Source organism: Endocarpon pusillum (assembly GCF_000464535.1).
Source record: "Endocarpon pusillum Z07020 unplaced genomic scaffold scaffold4345, whole genome shotgun sequence".
NCBI lineage: Eukaryota > Fungi > Ascomycota > Eurotiomycetes > Verrucariales > Verrucariaceae > Endocarpon > Endocarpon pusillum.
Window position 1 is genome coordinate 262,844 of NW_006916422.1, and position 14,726 is coordinate 277,569.

Genomic DNA, 14,726 nt, shown 5'->3' on the forward strand with positions numbered 1-14,726 from the left:
CACTCGCTATTGCAGTCCTTTCCTTTCCCTTCCATTCCAGCACGAATCCGTGTCTAAAAGCTCCTCGCATAGATGGCGATCGAGTTAGCCGGTCTCCCACACTGCCCAATGCTCTGTCCATTACAGTTGACGCAATTTGTCAACAGCGCCGACGCCGCACTCACCACGTTCCCGCAATAGCAATCCCCCTGCGTTGTGCCGCTGTTGACGGTGCCGAAGTAGTTGGCGCCAGCGCGGAGGATGCAGGCTGCGGAGCATTGGGCGTCGATGTTTGCGCTGCTGCTGCCTGTGTAGGTCGTTAGGTAGCCGCCGGCGTTGCCGGTTACGGAGCTGTCCTGCCGGCTGCGTTAGCGGACCACCATACGTCTATAAGCAAGTGGAGTAACCTACCAATGCATAGGATGCAAGGAGCTGACATGGTGGTGGCCCGTTGCACGATTGTGCAAAGCATCCAAGATATGCAAATGCTATGCCTGTAGCACCCGTCGGTCCGGTTTGTCCCGAAGGCCCCGAGGGCCCTGATGGACCGCTTGGCCCACGCGGGCCTGTAGGGCCTGGCTGGCCACTTAATCCAGATACTCCTGATAAGCCACTGGCGCCAGTGGGCCCGATGGGTCCCTCGGGCCCTGATGGGCCGGAAGGACCTGTCAGGCCGGTAGGCCCAATTGCGCCAACTTGACCGGAGAGTCCACTCAATCCGCTCACGCCAGTAGGCCCGGATGGTCCTGACGGCCCTGAAGGTCCTACGGGGCCTGTTGCTCCTGTTGCTCCCACCTGCCCACTTGCTCCGCTAAGGCCACTGGGTCCTGAGGGCCCTGACGGTCCTACTGGGCCGGTTGCGCCAATCTGACCGCTAAGACCGCTGGCCCCACTAGCTCCAGCTGGGCCTGGAAGGCCAGTAGCGCCGACCTGGCCACTGAAACCACTTGCACCGCTAGGGCCCGAGGGACCCGAAGGGCCTGCCGGTCCTGCCGGTCCTGAGGGGCCGGTTGCTCCTGTTGCTCCAACCTGTCCACTTGCTCCGCTAAGGCCACTGGGCCCGGACGGCCCTGATGGTCCAACGCTGCCGGTTTCCCCTTGAGGACCTGTTGGGCCAGTCGGACCCGTAGGACCTCTTATTGGCTGTGCACATGTCGATAGACGAACCATGCTCAGCTGAACAAATAGACAATCAGAAGGGGCCTGGTCTGAGGAAACGAAGACTGCAAGTATCATGTTATCGGAGCGAACACACCATTGTACGTAGTTGTTGTAAAAAGCAACGTTGTTCCAAATCAAGTTGTTTTGAGAGTCAACGGCAAAGGTGGTGGTGATGCTGCCAGGACTTGCGCTTGGTGTAAAATTTGAATATGGGACGCCAGAATCTGCGCCGAACTGCGTTGCACCACTTGTGGTGTTTGCAAAAAGTTGGCCGTTGACCAGTGTATATACAACCGCATCGGCACAGCTATTGTTGAAACTACCCTGATTGGTAATGAAACCGTTGCTACCGGATTGCCGTCGTTGAATGTTGTCTGCTTTGGGGACAAAAACAGAAAGCACGAACGAGTAGCTATCGACAGCTTCAAATGAAGCAGGATTGCTGCATCCTGTCAGCTTTGTCCACTCCAAAGAAGAAGCGCCATACACCATATACGACGAAGTCATCTGCGTTGTTGTTGTACCTTTCACAACCCCATCAAAACTTGTCGGCGCATCCTCTACTGTGATGGTGAGATAGTCGTTAACGGCAAATGTGGTGTTATGTTGAACATATGTGTTGATATAAATTGGCTCAATGATGTAGACTTTTGTCACGCTTTCGATCACACTGCACACGTCGATCGTCGTCGAGTAACCATGAATAGTAGGTTGGACAGCCATCGCAAGACATTCTGACAGATATGATGCTGCTATAATCAATCCAGGCCAGATTATCGCACTCGAACATCTCTTCATCATTACTTCGCAGACAAATTGGGCTGTCCATCACTGAACGAGCGCAGAAAATAGTGAAAACCACCAAAACAGAGGAGTACCTGTAGGTCTCACCGGGAAACCGGAATGATGTTGCGCAGGAGGGTGGAAAAAGGGCCGTGCTTGGAGAATCGACGTACTTGCAATGAGTGCTAAAATAGTTATGCATAGATGCAGTGTAGGCAACGCATTCTCAAGCATGCCAAGTTGGGTAATACAAATTGACAGAATGGAATGGAGAAGCAGGAGGCGCAACAGAACCTATGATCAGGCTCAAGGGAGAGAGCGCAGAAACGAAAAGTGGATATTTTGAGCGCCATTGCGTAAGTCAGGATGCGATTCGAAGCAGCCTCCTGCTTTGACCTATCTTCGGATGAACATCTTTTGAATTGCATGTTTCATAGGAAGAGGAGTGACTCGACTAGAATGCATAGGTATAGCCCTTCATGCTACTGGAGGAAATGCGTTGCCGCTTTAACCAGTACCTATCGAGTATGGTTTCATCAAGTCCTATATGCAAGGCGGCCAGACCGCAAAAGTTCTGATGATGAACCGTGCTTTTTTCCTGATGGAGATGGATGGTCCACTACTAGTACCAAGAAGACGCCAAGCATTGCAGTTTTACGTCTTGGAACTAACGTTAGTACATTTATAGAATCCGGAGAGATATTTGAGATATTTTCCGTGAGGAATTATACTGTAGTAGTATCTCGACCCACTTATACAGCACAAGCAAGGAATGTTTCACCCCTCATCCATGGCCTCCACCACCCTATAATGTCGCATGGCCTCTCCCCATCTTCTACGCCACACTTCAAACCAGTACAACAAACAAAGGCTCACCCGACCTTCCATTTCCTCGCCGGTCTCCTCTCCGGCCTCAGCACCTCCGTCCTCCTGCAACCGGCCGACCTCCTCAAAACCCGTGTCCAGCAATCCCGCAACTCCACTCTCCTGCCCGTCCTCCGCTCTCTACTCGCCTCTCCTCATCCGATCGCCTCTCTCTGGCGCGGAACCCTACCCTCTGCGCTCCGGACCGGCTTTGGATCAGCGCTGTACTTCTCGAGCTTGCACACGCTGAGGCAGAGGATAGCTCAGAGACAGCAACGCGTCTCTACCGAGGGCGTCAGTCTGAGTTTGGGGGATGGCATTACGCCGAGCACAAGGCCGAGTTCTGTGCTGCCGCGGCTCTCGAACTCGGAGAATTTGCTTACGGGAGCGGTAGCGAGGGTGTTTGCTGGGTTCTTGATGATGCCCGTTACTGTGATCAAGGTGCGGTATGAGAGTGATTTTTACGCTTATCGATCGATTCTCGGGGCGAGCCGGGACATACTATCAAGGGAAGGATTGCGTGGGTTCTTCGCTGGCTTGGGGGCTACGGCCGTGAGAGATGCGCCATATGCTGGTTTGTACGTAGTGTTCTACGAAGGGAGCAAGAAGAAGTTGAATGGAGTCGTTGGAAAGGACGGAGGCGTAATAGCAGCAAGCGTGAATTTTGCATCCGGAGTATTTGCGGCCGGGTTAGCGACAAGCATTACCAATCCCTTTGACGCCGTGAAGACACGGCTGCAACTATTTCCAGTAAAGTATGGTAACATGGTGCGGGCGACAAAGTTGATGTTGAAGGAAGATGGGGTCAGGAGCTTGTTTGACGGGTTGGCATTGAGGATGGGCCGAAAGGCATTGAGCAGTGCGTTGGCTTGGACAGTGTACGAAGAACTGATTGGGAGGGCGGAAAGATTCTCAGAAAAGACAAGCGCAAAGAGTGTTCTATAGATAGATGAGATCGTGAACATTCCCAAAGAGGCTCATTGGCAAAGCGCAGATATTCTCGCCTCATTTCATAACGAAAAGATTAAACAAGGCAATGCACATAGCACAAGAATGCAGTTATCCCAGAATGCCGAAACGCAGCGGACTCGTATCCTTCTTGCGAACCAAGTACATCTTGTCCTTTTTCTTATCATTGATTTTCACGATCACCTTCTTCTCAATCGGGGAGGGTTCGATGAGCTTGCGAGATCTGATTTTCCTGGTGTGCGCAAAGAGCTCTTCCTGAAGATCGTCATCAACGTACGTCTCGATCAGGATGTAGTCACTATCTTTCTACGATGGGGGTCAGTCTTGCAAGATGACACGGAACTGGAAGCCAACTTACTGAGTCATATGACCACGGCAGCCGATAGACATCGAGCGTTTCTGGGAGCAGATGCTTCTTGTGTACTTTGATATACGTCGGGCGAAGACGAGCTATCCTCATCTCATTAACGTGCTTCTTCTCATCGCGTTCAGCTTTGTGGTTGATGATGTCTTCGATTTCTGACAGAGAGTATCCAGCTTCGGCCAGTTTTGCTCTGAACTGTTCGTCTACCTTCTTGTCCAGTTCTTCCTTCTCTTTCTTCTCCCTCGCTTTCTTGGCGTCTTGTTCTCGTTGCCACTCCTCAACCACTTTCTTTTCGAGCGCTTTCCGCTTCTCCTCTGCCTCCGCCTTCTCCCGTTGCCAGTCCTCAACCGCTTTCTTTTCAAGCGCTATCCGCTTCTCCTCTGCCTCGGCCTTCTCCAACTGCTCTTTAGCCTTTCTGAGCTCCATATCTGCTTTGAACTTCTTCTGCGCCTCCTCGGCCGCCTTCTCCTCCTCAAAGATCTTTAATTTTTCCAATGCTTTGCGCGTCTCATAATCGACTCGCTCGATTTGCTCAACCTTCTCAGGTCGATACTCAGATCGATACTCAGATCGATAGTATGGACTGGGGGTCCTAGAACTTCTGCCTCTTCTATGAATGAATTCCTCATACTCGCCATCATAAAGACGTCGGCCTCGGCTTGGGCTACGTCGACGAGTACGCTCCCGACTACGGCTCCGACTGCCACTATCGGCATTATTGATGATGATATTTGGCTGAGGCAAGCCGGTTGTGCTTGATGCTCGTTTCCGGCCACCAACATCAACTAACGGTACAGCCAGGCTGGGCGATGGGGCATAAACCGGCTCGTGAACATGATGGTGATGGTGAGCGGATACTACGGAGCCATAGCGAGCGTGACGTCTAACAGGGATTTTGGTGTAATATTCATCGGAACTGCTCGAGTCGTACGGGCAGACTTCGGCCACACGGTATTGATGCGGCGGCATTGCTGTGATGGGACTGCCCCTCGATTATTAGCGCAGTTCAGCCCTAGCGATTGGTGGATCGTTGATCTGCACTCTCTGCAGGAAGGGGAAAGTGAAATTCACAAAGCGTTCTTCGAAGCTGTCAACTGTCCTTTTGAAGGAAACAAACTGCGATCTGTAGGTGTGTGTGGCGAGAAAGGGTATCAGGAAAAAGCGCTGACTTCCCAGGGGGCTGGTACGGTTATCTACTTCTTCAAGCCCCGGCCTACGCTGGGTGGCCTAGTGGCCAGCGCGGTGGATTAGACAAATTGGGGGCCAGCATATGCGGAGCACGACTGCAGGTGACCATGGTTGTTCTAGGCTTGAGCAAATCCTCGGATTGGTTTAAGCACTAGAAGCGCGACTTTTGCTACATTGCTGATACAGATGCTGATTGATCTTCAAGATACAGCCTGTCGGTTGCAGTATATTTTTGTTATCAAACTTATCGCTCAGTTTCATCTTTGCATTCCGACGGCCGAGTACTACGTAGTAGTTCAGGGATGCCAGAATATTGTTATTCATAATCATTTTGCAGATAGAAGGCAAAATTACCGAAACTGGTTACACTGGGGGGCCTGACCTTCAGCAAACAGGATCTGCAGGCGAAAAAGAGTTTCGTAGTGCGGCGCAGCTCCGACTGACTCGCGCTGAATTTGCTGGATACGTAGTAATCCAGTCACCGCCGCTAGTGCGGCAAGAAGAAAGATGATGACCCTCGGGTTACTTGGCTGCATGCCTAGTTATGAGTAATCACGCGAGGACTTCCCACTGGAAAGCACGGGTTGCACCACCATGATAGACACCCTCCTGATGAATATGCTACCATGATTTCGGTGGACAGTTCATGTAAGCAGCAATAAATCGAGTCTATTGTGTGCAATTTCAAGTGAGAGTCATTTTGAACCCAATAACGTGCGTGGCGGTTGAAATTGATATGTGGAGCCACGATGCTGCCTAGGACAAGCTGCATAGCAGCGTCTTTTCCCTAGGCTCCAGGATAGCACTTACAAGTGACATCAAGATAGTGAGGACATTATATCACTCGCACGCACCCTCGAAGGATTGCATGCGCATGAGCATGGCGCGACTGGAGCCGTTGGGAGCCACTGTTGGCTATGGATGGAGTAAGTCTCTGAGGTTTAATTATGTTCTTCTCAACCGCGTCCACCTGTCTGCAAAATCTTCTCGATGTGTTCGCGGCTGTTCTTGTGGGTCGTTTCCAAGTAATGAAGCCTCTTCTCCAGCGCTGCAATTTCCGACTTCAGAGTTTGTGACTCTTTCGATAGCCGTGCATCTACGGTTGAGATTGGTGTTGCAACAAACCTGGCTCGGGTCAGTAACAGTAGACGAGTCATACTCCCACATTCTCTCTGTGACTGACATTTTGCCCAGTCCTTCGTACACTTTAGTTGTTCTGGGGAGTTGGCTCAATTCTGTGGAAGTGAGCTGATTGAGTCTGGCGTCACGCTGCTTCACATTGATCTGCGATCTGACGATATTGATCTGCTGCTGTGATTGAATTGCCTGTGATTCTACTTCTTGAAGCAGCTGTATTGCGTGCATTCTTAGTTATCAACTAGGATGCTAAGGCTGGTAGCCTACCTTTTGAAGTGCGGCATTAGGAATCGCCATAATGGCTGCACACTTCGGCTCCAGACAGCGTCAAGTCTACCTCCTGCTCCTTCTGCTGATTGGATATTGTTACGAGAAGAGGTGTGGTTTAAGTAGGGGAACTGTGGACGGAAAATGTCAGAGAGCTCAAAGAGGTTAGTTAGCATGAAGAATTTACGTAGTATCGGGGACTCGGACGCTTCCTAGCGCCGCCTGCACAGCAGTGCTGATCAAGTGTTGTTGACGCCCTACGTCAGCCTGCCCAGCTTCAATACAAGACTCCACTCTTCCAATCACGATAGACATTGTGACTTGGGAGTCTCGCGTACATATACAGCGTGCTAGACAGGTGTCTTTCATCTCTGTATCACCGATCATGATAAGACCTTGAGCAGAGAAGGAGTTTGCCAAATATGTCTTCCTGGCTTCCCTCCCTTCCCTACCCACCTCCGGACCAGAAAGGGTTTTGGGAGCCTGTCACGAGTACCATCAATTGGTGCGAAGAGGTATTAATCTTGCATCTGCTCACGGTGTCTATCTTATGCCATTCAGGACTACTACGCCACAGTTTATGCCGCTGAAATAGTCAACACCTTGACCAACCTACTTTTTATCTGGCTTGCATACAAAGGACTTATCAGCTGTTACAAACATGGACATGACAGCGTCTTTGCCGTTGCTTATGCAGGCTATCTCGCCGTGGGATTCGGTAGCCTGTCGTTTCACGCCACGTTGAAATGTACGCTTGACCCTACTGAGATAATCCTGAGCCTACTTGACATCCACCCAGATCCCATGCAACTTGTCGATGAACTCTCTATGATCTACACCACGTGCCTCATGGCTTATGCCAGCTTCTCCTACTCGCGAAGCAGAGCGTTTCGAATCGTTCTAGCTGTTTCCCTGGTTGGACTTTCATTGTTTATCACCCTGTACTACCACTATCTCCAAGATCCGGCATTTCATCAAAACGTGTATGCTTTGCTCACCACAATCATCGTCTTCCGAACAATTTTTACTATGGAACGGACCCTACGACCATCTCTACGACACTCCGAGGAAAAGCATCGACAGGAGCGAAAAGAGAAGTCACGTGCTCTTCATGAGAAGCAGGTGCAGGCCCGGTTGAATGTTAGAGATAAGGCAATCTTGAAAGATATGTGGATATTGGTGGCGTTTGGATTAACCATGTTCTTGGGTGCGTTTGGGATCTGGTCATTAGATAATGTGTACTGTTCGAAACTCCGGAGTATGCGCAGGAGAATTGGCTTACCCTGGGGTGTGCTGTTAGAAGGGCATGGCTGGTGGTGTGTATCATGCTCCTCGGCATCCCTCCATTGCTAACGCCATATTAGGCACCTCATGACGGCATTGGGAGCATACTGCTATATCGTTTGGGGCATATGGTTGCGGCACTGCTTGAATGACAGACAAGATGAGTATGAGTTTGTATGGCCACGACTTTATAGCCTGCCAGAGGTCGTCCAGTCTAAGGCTGGTAAGTCCAGCAATATTTCGTTGGAGAACGGATTTGCGAAGAAAACACGATAGAAATAACTAAAATTCAGCACAAAACTTCCAAGACACTCATGCTTGCTTTCCGATCTGCTTCCTCTTTCCTTTGTGCACCAAAGCTTCCACTGATGATATTGGGGGGCCTTCACACGGCCTGCAAGTTAGCGGGGCATAGCGTTATGGGTTTGCTGTTATGGGGTGATTATTTTGGCAACCAGTCCTCTCTAACCAGTAGGCCTAGAAAGGGACACGTCAACCACTCCACCATAAGGACAGCGCTTATAGGTTTCGAACCACATTTAGTTGATATATCCCCACTGACCGGCCTTTCTCATAGATCAACACACCTTGGTGGTCAGCACGCTGAACAAATGATACCAGCCCATTGCGGGAAACCGTTTGACACACCTGGTGTCAACCTAGCGGGGGAAAAAAGAGTCTCACACCAAGTGTACAGGCTCGATCCTGTCCTTGAAATCGGTTCGAAGAACCTCACCGTTCATGAAACCATGCAGATAGGTTTCGCCCATTAGCGTAAAACGGGACACAACCGGTTCTGGACGTAACACAAACGGCACTGTTGCATCACATATAAAATGAACTTGATCCCCAGGACGCATCGAAGGAGGACCCAGCCCAATACAGCCCGTTGAAGTTTTGCACAACCGCTGCCCAAGGAAAAGTCCTTTGTGCAGCCCACGATCATATAAGCGATAATTATCCCACACGTTATTTTTAACGGTCCTGGGAGGGATGTCTTCTGGCAGAGCATCAGATGGCACCCGTTCCAGAACGTTGACTTCCCGCGTCAGATGCATCCGTGAATAGTCCACGATGCCACCTTCACTTGGCAGAGTACCATCTTGTGCTTCCTCGAGATTCTGTAGGGCCTTGCAGCATTTTTGAAACAGCGGCTCCGCCTCAGGGGCGAGCCTTAATGACGCCCATGAAACGGATAGCATTGCGAGTAACCAATACCGGAACATCTGACTTGTTTCAGTAGAGTGAGGCCGCCCATCGATTTGCTGGAGTATTAGTGTGCTCGACAGAGCTTCCAGCCGACGTTGTCCATTGACATATCGTGACTCCAGAGAAGAACAGAATTCTAACAGCTGTGAGCAGATTTCAAGGCAGCGTATTTCCATAGCTAACAGGCTGGGCTGAGTACGCTGTCGATAGCTATCCGTGCCTTGAACAACAGTAGTCACAGTGTCGAAATAGCCTCCATACAATTGCAATGTGTGCCCTGTGATAGACCTTGGATATCTTCCCACGCTTTCTGATACACAGGCATTGAACGGATAATCATGGAATCTCGAGGCATATGCTGATCCAACAATATCCGGACTGAAATCAGGTACCCACGAAGGAAGATCTGAGAGTAAACGTATGCTTTTGTCTTCGACATACGAAAGTACTGCCACATACGGCAGCTTCACTATCTCGAAAGCAGCGAACCTTCTGTAAACTTCACTGACGGATAGTGAGTAATCTGGAGTCATCAACGCATCTTCGCCTTCAGGTAGAAACTTTGTCGCCATACCAAGGGCGGCATATACTTTGTCTCTCGGATCAGTAGCTTGATATCCACGCATGCCAGAAAGCAAAGACAAAAACAAAGCGACACACATTTCACAGGGGTTCCTAGCTCCAGTAACTGAAGGTATCCATTCTATGCTTCGCAGATCTTTCAGCCGGCACACGACACGCCGAAGACCAATTGCATAAACTTTGTGGCTTGTAAGCAATTCCGTACCAGGATGATCCAGCTGCCAGTCAGCTGGCACGACGGCCGAAGCCACATCGTTCAAGAACATGGCCAAGTCGCAGATTTCTTCCAAATCAAGGTATGCAGATCCGCAGAGCATAGAAACATGGGGTGGGAGCGCTACTTCTTGCATTACCCAGCACCTATGAAACCATCGACGTTGCTCGTAGAATAAGACGTAACCACGCCACCTAGCTGTGGTGTCTTCCCCTGAGTTGGCCATCTTCACGACCTGAAAGAAATCAGAAACTAGGCCTCCTTCATCTAAATGCTTCTCCAAAGCAGGCAGAAGAGTCTCGTGGAACCAGGAGAAGTGGCCCAGATTGGATGTATCCCTTCCAAGCCATACCAATGCTCTTGTGCAGCCGCTGTATATGTGACCCATAAGTGCCACCTGGGACGACCGCTCCAGCTTATCTTGCTGATTGATACAGATTGCATCAATCCAGAGACGGCCAGTATAACCAGCTGCGATCAGCTGTTCCAAGGCCTCAAATAGGTTCAGCTCGATGCTCAATCGTCCCGAATGGTTTCCAGTTCTTAGTGTCAGAGGGCGTTTCACTCCTCCATACTCTGCTCTGCTTTTCGCAGTATCAAGTGGGGGTCCCCAGGTGTAGGAAAGCGCGAAATAGGTTGGGCAATCCTGGAGATCATAAGCATTCAACGGCCATGGCTTGTCGATGGAAATTTCGGGAATTTCCAGAAGGCGTATTCCCCTTGTCGGTACAGAACCGTAACGATAGGAGTTTGCAACTTCATCGGCCTCTTGCTCTGCTGCTACCATGGTCCTGCTTCACCACTGCCGTCGTGGGGCGGGACATCTTGCTCCACAGATTGCAAGACTGCTTTGGAGATATTCTCAGTTTAGGGGCCATGGGTCGCGGCCGGAGTCGATGCATGATTCAGGGCGACGAATAGACCTATGAGGCAAGCGCTCGCTGTGGGACAGAGGCAAAGCCAACAGGTCGTGGCCTGCGCGGGGTCGGAGGCTGGGCAGTCGGCAACGACTTTCTCTGGACCTTTTCATCTGCTCTCCACAACGCCGCATTATGAAACCAGGTTTCGATCGAAGCCCAGATTGAGAGGGAAAGTCACGGTGTTGAAGGATAGGTAAACTCTACGCATTGATCTAGTGAAAAGGCGCATGCCGTCCGCAATCACCCGACTCCTTGGATGTCCACACTATGCTTTACCGAATAACATCCGATTGTTCCGGCCAGTATACATCTTTTAATCATTGGGAGCTCATCTGATTGTACCAAATGTGTCATGATTGAGGTTCAAGGCTCAAATTCTCAAAAATGGTGCTCTTCTACCGATAGGAAGGTCTCCACTTATCCAAGTCTTTGATCATGGAGACTGGAAATCTTGAATTAAGTACTTCGTTCAGCAACTGGACCTCGAAGTCAGGCGCAGTCAAGTTACAAGATACTAACAGGCCTGAAAGAGACATGATAGTGTCACTGCACAAATTGTTCGATCAAGCGTGTGTTGTTCGACGAAATTGCCCCTCCCTTTATGTCTTTCCTGGTGCATCTCTATTTACTCGGTATAATACAATATGATATTCTCCCAGGCGTGTACACATTCAGCTTACCTACATCTATCTCGTCTTCAGAACTTGGAGGCCCTGTGGCTAATGATGGCTGCTTGTCTCATATTGACATGGCGATCTACTCATGCTCCCTCTACCGGGGTGTGCCTATCTATTCCATCTCACTGACCAACCTTTGAGCCATGCAGCCCCTTTCCGGAATCTATATCCGCATTCGGATCTTCCGAAGATCAGATTTCCGAGACAACCAGCAGCTTGGACACAAGATACATTCACCTGCTTGCTGCTACCCCAGTTATCACCTTGAATGCTGTGCCATGATAGTCGGGTCTTTGGGTCACTTCAGAGCCCGTATTAAAAGTTCGCACTGTTCATGAAGCCATGTGCAAAGTCAGTGGAGAAGTTTGTCCTTAGATATCTCACTAAGCGTTATTTACCATACTGTCGGATTCACTTTCTCTCCCAGAAGGCTAAGGCCAAGTCATGCTCTGGAGGCTCAGATAATGGTGATCTTGTGATTCTTCACTAAAATTAAGGCTATGAGTTGTCTTCTCATGTTTCACCTGTAAAGTACCAGATTCATTCCCATCCATCCATCTAGTACATTTTTCTGGTACAATTCCTCCGTCCTTGGGGCGTTACACATATCTTCTACAGTGTCAGGACGTTCCATACCGTTTCTCAGTCAGGAATCATGCATCAATCTCTGCAGGTTTACAAGCCAGTGAGCACAGGTAAATCTGATGGTGTGGATTATCTGGCAACCTCGGTCGACGAGGGGAGTGCAGGTGAGTGGAAGAACAAGAAGTTGGCGACAGATGGAGCCGAAGACTTTGGGAAAGCTGGTGAGATTGGAGACGCTGTCGTGGCAGAGAAGATCAATGAAGATGTACCAGAAGCACTCGTGGACGACCTAAAGCCGGTATATCCTGGATTCCTGTCAACCACTCCAATACAGAGGACATCCCGAACGAGTACACCGATACAACCGCTCCTCCGAAGTCCACTCAAGAGGACCGCCACTCTCAAACAACAATAATATTTCAAGTGAGGACCTCAAGGCCGCCGCCGCCACCCCAGCTCAAAACAATACCAACACCACATAGACCATTCCAGCACCAAACAAGGACCTCGAAGCAGGATCGCGTATTCCTACCTTCTCGTCCGGGAACCTCGTAAAAGTCAGTTCCTTCTCACCTCTCCCCTTCCCTTCCCGTCCGCAGAGCCAATCCTCAATCCACTAACCCACCCCACCCCAAGAACAGACAATCCTCCAACGCCTCACCCTCGCCTTCTTCTATACCATCACATGCCTCTTCGTAACCCTAAGCACCATACCACCCACCAACCAATCAAGACCTCTGCGCAGACGCTCTCCGTCGCTACCTCGTCGTCTTCTGTCCTGCAGTCCTTATCTACGGCCCTTTCATCTAGGTTAGGTGTATGTTTGTTGATGTTGTGAGAAGGCATGGGATTATGGAGGGGAACAAGTTGAAGAAGGAATTGGGAAAGTGTGTTGTAAAGGGGGTTTCTTGAAGGGAAGCTTCGATCTCAGCTATGTGAAAATAGGGGTGTACAGGGACCTCTCTCTAGAGAGTGGCTGATTTTGGCGTGAAAAGTGGCTGACTGATCTGCAGCATTTCTACGGAGCACAAGCTAGAAAATGCACTTGATTTTGGGTTTTTGACAGACAGCATCAGCCAATCTATAGCAAGAATATACATATCACTTAACCTGCCTTTACACAAAGATACACATGGCAGTCAACCTGGCTGATAGAGCTCGAATGTTCCATCTCAGGTGTGGATATTGTGATCATGAGAATATCAGACCAGATCGCAGAAGTGTGCTCTCGCTCTCGCGGGTGAAGTGCCGGTATGCGATGTAAGGTTTCGTAACGCCGGTTACCTCAAGTACTTATTGCCACCTTGCCAATAAAATCCGTCGCCAATGCAACAATGTATGAGGATTCTACCCATGTCAGACAGCACGCGTTGCAGAGCGTGCACAACGCTACAGATGCAGGTCGACCTAGCTTTGAGAGATTGCTAGACAAGATCGAGATCCCAGATCGAGGCCGTCACAAACCGATCCTGATCCTAGATGGTGGTCTCGGCACCACGCTCGAGGATGAATATCAAGTTACGTTCTCTTCGAGGGACACCCCCACCTGGTCATCACACCTCTTAGCGTCCTCTCTTGAGACATTGTTGGAAGTGCATAGATCTTTTGTGCAAGCTGGCGCAGACATCATACTGACGGCCACGTACCAAGCTAGCTTTAATGGTTTTACTAGCACTCGCCGGTATGACCTCAATGTTACTTCCGCCGAGCGAGGTGGGTTCTACTCTCAAGAAGAAGCGGGACATCTCATGCGTTCGGCTATACCTCTTGCAAGATCTGCTTTCGGCTCGAAAAAGGGGCTTCTAGCACTCAGTCTTGGTGCATATGGAGCAACTATGATCCCCAGCACGGAATACACAGGTAAATACCCACCCGAAATGGGTGACTGTGTAAATCTAGAGCGGTGGCATGCACAACGAATCAATGTATTTGAAGCGGATCAGAAGACCTGGAACGAGGTCGATCTGGTGGCGTTTGAGACGCTACCCCGGGTAGATGAGATCCAGGCTGTGAGGAACGCAATGCAAGTACTTTCCATGCAGAAGCCTTTTTGGATCTCTTCTGTATTTCCAAACGACGATGAAAAGCTACCAGATGGATCGGAGGTCATGGATGTCCTGGAAGCTATGGTTGCTCAGACGCCTTCCGAATCAAAGCTTATCGGTCATCCTCCCACACCAGTGGGAATTGGCATCAATTGTACAAAGGTTTCGAAGTTACGCAGTCTCATTCAAAAGTTTGAGGAGGCCGCAGCTTCCATGCAGGTACATTTACCGCATTTGGTGCTTTATCCAGACGGTGCGAATAACATGACTTATGATACAACGTCTCAACTGTGGGGTCCTGCAAAAGATGCCGCCGGAGTTGGAAAATGGGAGGATGAAATGTTCGACATTGTGCATGAGGTGCAAGAGAGGGACAAGTGGGCTGGCATCGTTGTTGGTGGCTGCTGCAAAACCAGGCCGCAGCATATTGCCCGACTTAGCGAAAAAATCAAGCACAAAAGGTGAAGGTATGATAGAAACTGCTATGACGCAGCTTTT

The 14,726-nt window shown here is 50.0% G+C and overlaps 8 protein-coding genes across 8 annotated transcripts; 4 read left to right on the plus strand and 4 right to left on the minus strand.

The window, feature by feature from the left end:
- Positions 1 to 53: 53 nt before the first annotated feature.
- Positions 54 to 1,863, minus strand: EPUS_02537 (uncharacterized protein; the record flags this gene model as incomplete). Its single annotated transcript, XM_007805538.1, has 2 exons — positions 54 to 335; positions 391 to 1,863. 2 exons carry the CDS (start codon positions 1,861 to 1,863, stop codon positions 54 to 56), a joined length of 1,755 nt encoding a protein of 584 aa, XP_007803729.1.
- Positions 1,864 to 2,733: 870 nt separating this feature from the next.
- Positions 2,734 to 3,732, plus strand: EPUS_02538 (Solute carrier family 25 member 38; the record flags this gene model as incomplete). Its single annotated transcript, XM_007805539.1, has 1 exon — positions 2,734 to 3,732. The coding sequence occupies one exon, from the start codon at positions 2,734 to 2,736 to the stop codon at positions 3,730 to 3,732; it is 999 nt and encodes a 332-aa protein (XP_007803730.1).
- A 114-nt stretch (positions 3,733 to 3,846) lies between these two features.
- EPUS_02539 (uncharacterized protein) lies at positions 3,847 to 5,089 on the minus strand (the record flags this gene model as incomplete). The annotated part of the gene is made up of 2 exons (XM_007805540.1): positions 3,847 to 4,062; positions 4,115 to 5,089. 2 exons carry the CDS (start codon positions 5,087 to 5,089, stop codon positions 3,847 to 3,849), a joined length of 1,191 nt encoding a protein of 396 aa, XP_007803731.1.
- Positions 5,090 to 6,264: 1,175 nt separating this feature from the next.
- On the minus strand, positions 6,265 to 6,742 carry EPUS_02540 (uncharacterized protein; the record flags this gene model as incomplete). The annotated part of the gene is made up of 3 exons (XM_007805541.1): positions 6,265 to 6,433; positions 6,492 to 6,658; positions 6,713 to 6,742. The coding sequence occupies 3 exons, from the start codon at positions 6,740 to 6,742 to the stop codon at positions 6,265 to 6,267; spliced, it is 366 nt and encodes a 121-aa protein (XP_007803732.1).
- Positions 6,743 to 7,134: 392 nt separating this feature from the next.
- EPUS_02541 (uncharacterized protein) lies at positions 7,135 to 8,272 on the plus strand (the record flags this gene model as incomplete). The annotated part of the gene is made up of 4 exons (XM_007805542.1): positions 7,135 to 7,227; positions 7,274 to 7,460; positions 7,512 to 8,028; positions 8,077 to 8,272. The coding sequence occupies 4 exons, from the start codon at positions 7,135 to 7,137 to the stop codon at positions 8,270 to 8,272; spliced, it is 993 nt and encodes a 330-aa protein (XP_007803733.1).
- A 404-nt stretch (positions 8,273 to 8,676) lies between these two features.
- EPUS_02542 (uncharacterized protein) lies at positions 8,677 to 10,788 on the minus strand (the record flags this gene model as incomplete). The annotated part of the gene is made up of 1 exon (XM_007805543.1): positions 8,677 to 10,788. One exon carries the CDS (start codon positions 10,786 to 10,788, stop codon positions 8,677 to 8,679), a length of 2,112 nt encoding a protein of 703 aa, XP_007803734.1.
- A 1,465-nt stretch (positions 10,789 to 12,253) lies between these two features.
- On the plus strand, positions 12,254 to 12,598 carry EPUS_02543 (uncharacterized protein; the record flags this gene model as incomplete). Its single annotated transcript, XM_007805544.1, has 1 exon — positions 12,254 to 12,598. One exon carries the CDS (start codon positions 12,254 to 12,256, stop codon positions 12,596 to 12,598), a length of 345 nt encoding a protein of 114 aa, XP_007803735.1.
- A 919-nt stretch (positions 12,599 to 13,517) lies between these two features.
- On the plus strand, positions 13,518 to 14,693 carry EPUS_02544 (uncharacterized protein; the record flags this gene model as incomplete). The annotated part of the gene is made up of 1 exon (XM_007805545.1): positions 13,518 to 14,693. One exon carries the CDS (start codon positions 13,518 to 13,520, stop codon positions 14,691 to 14,693), a length of 1,176 nt encoding a protein of 391 aa, XP_007803736.1.
- Positions 14,694 to 14,726: the final 33 nt, after the last annotated feature.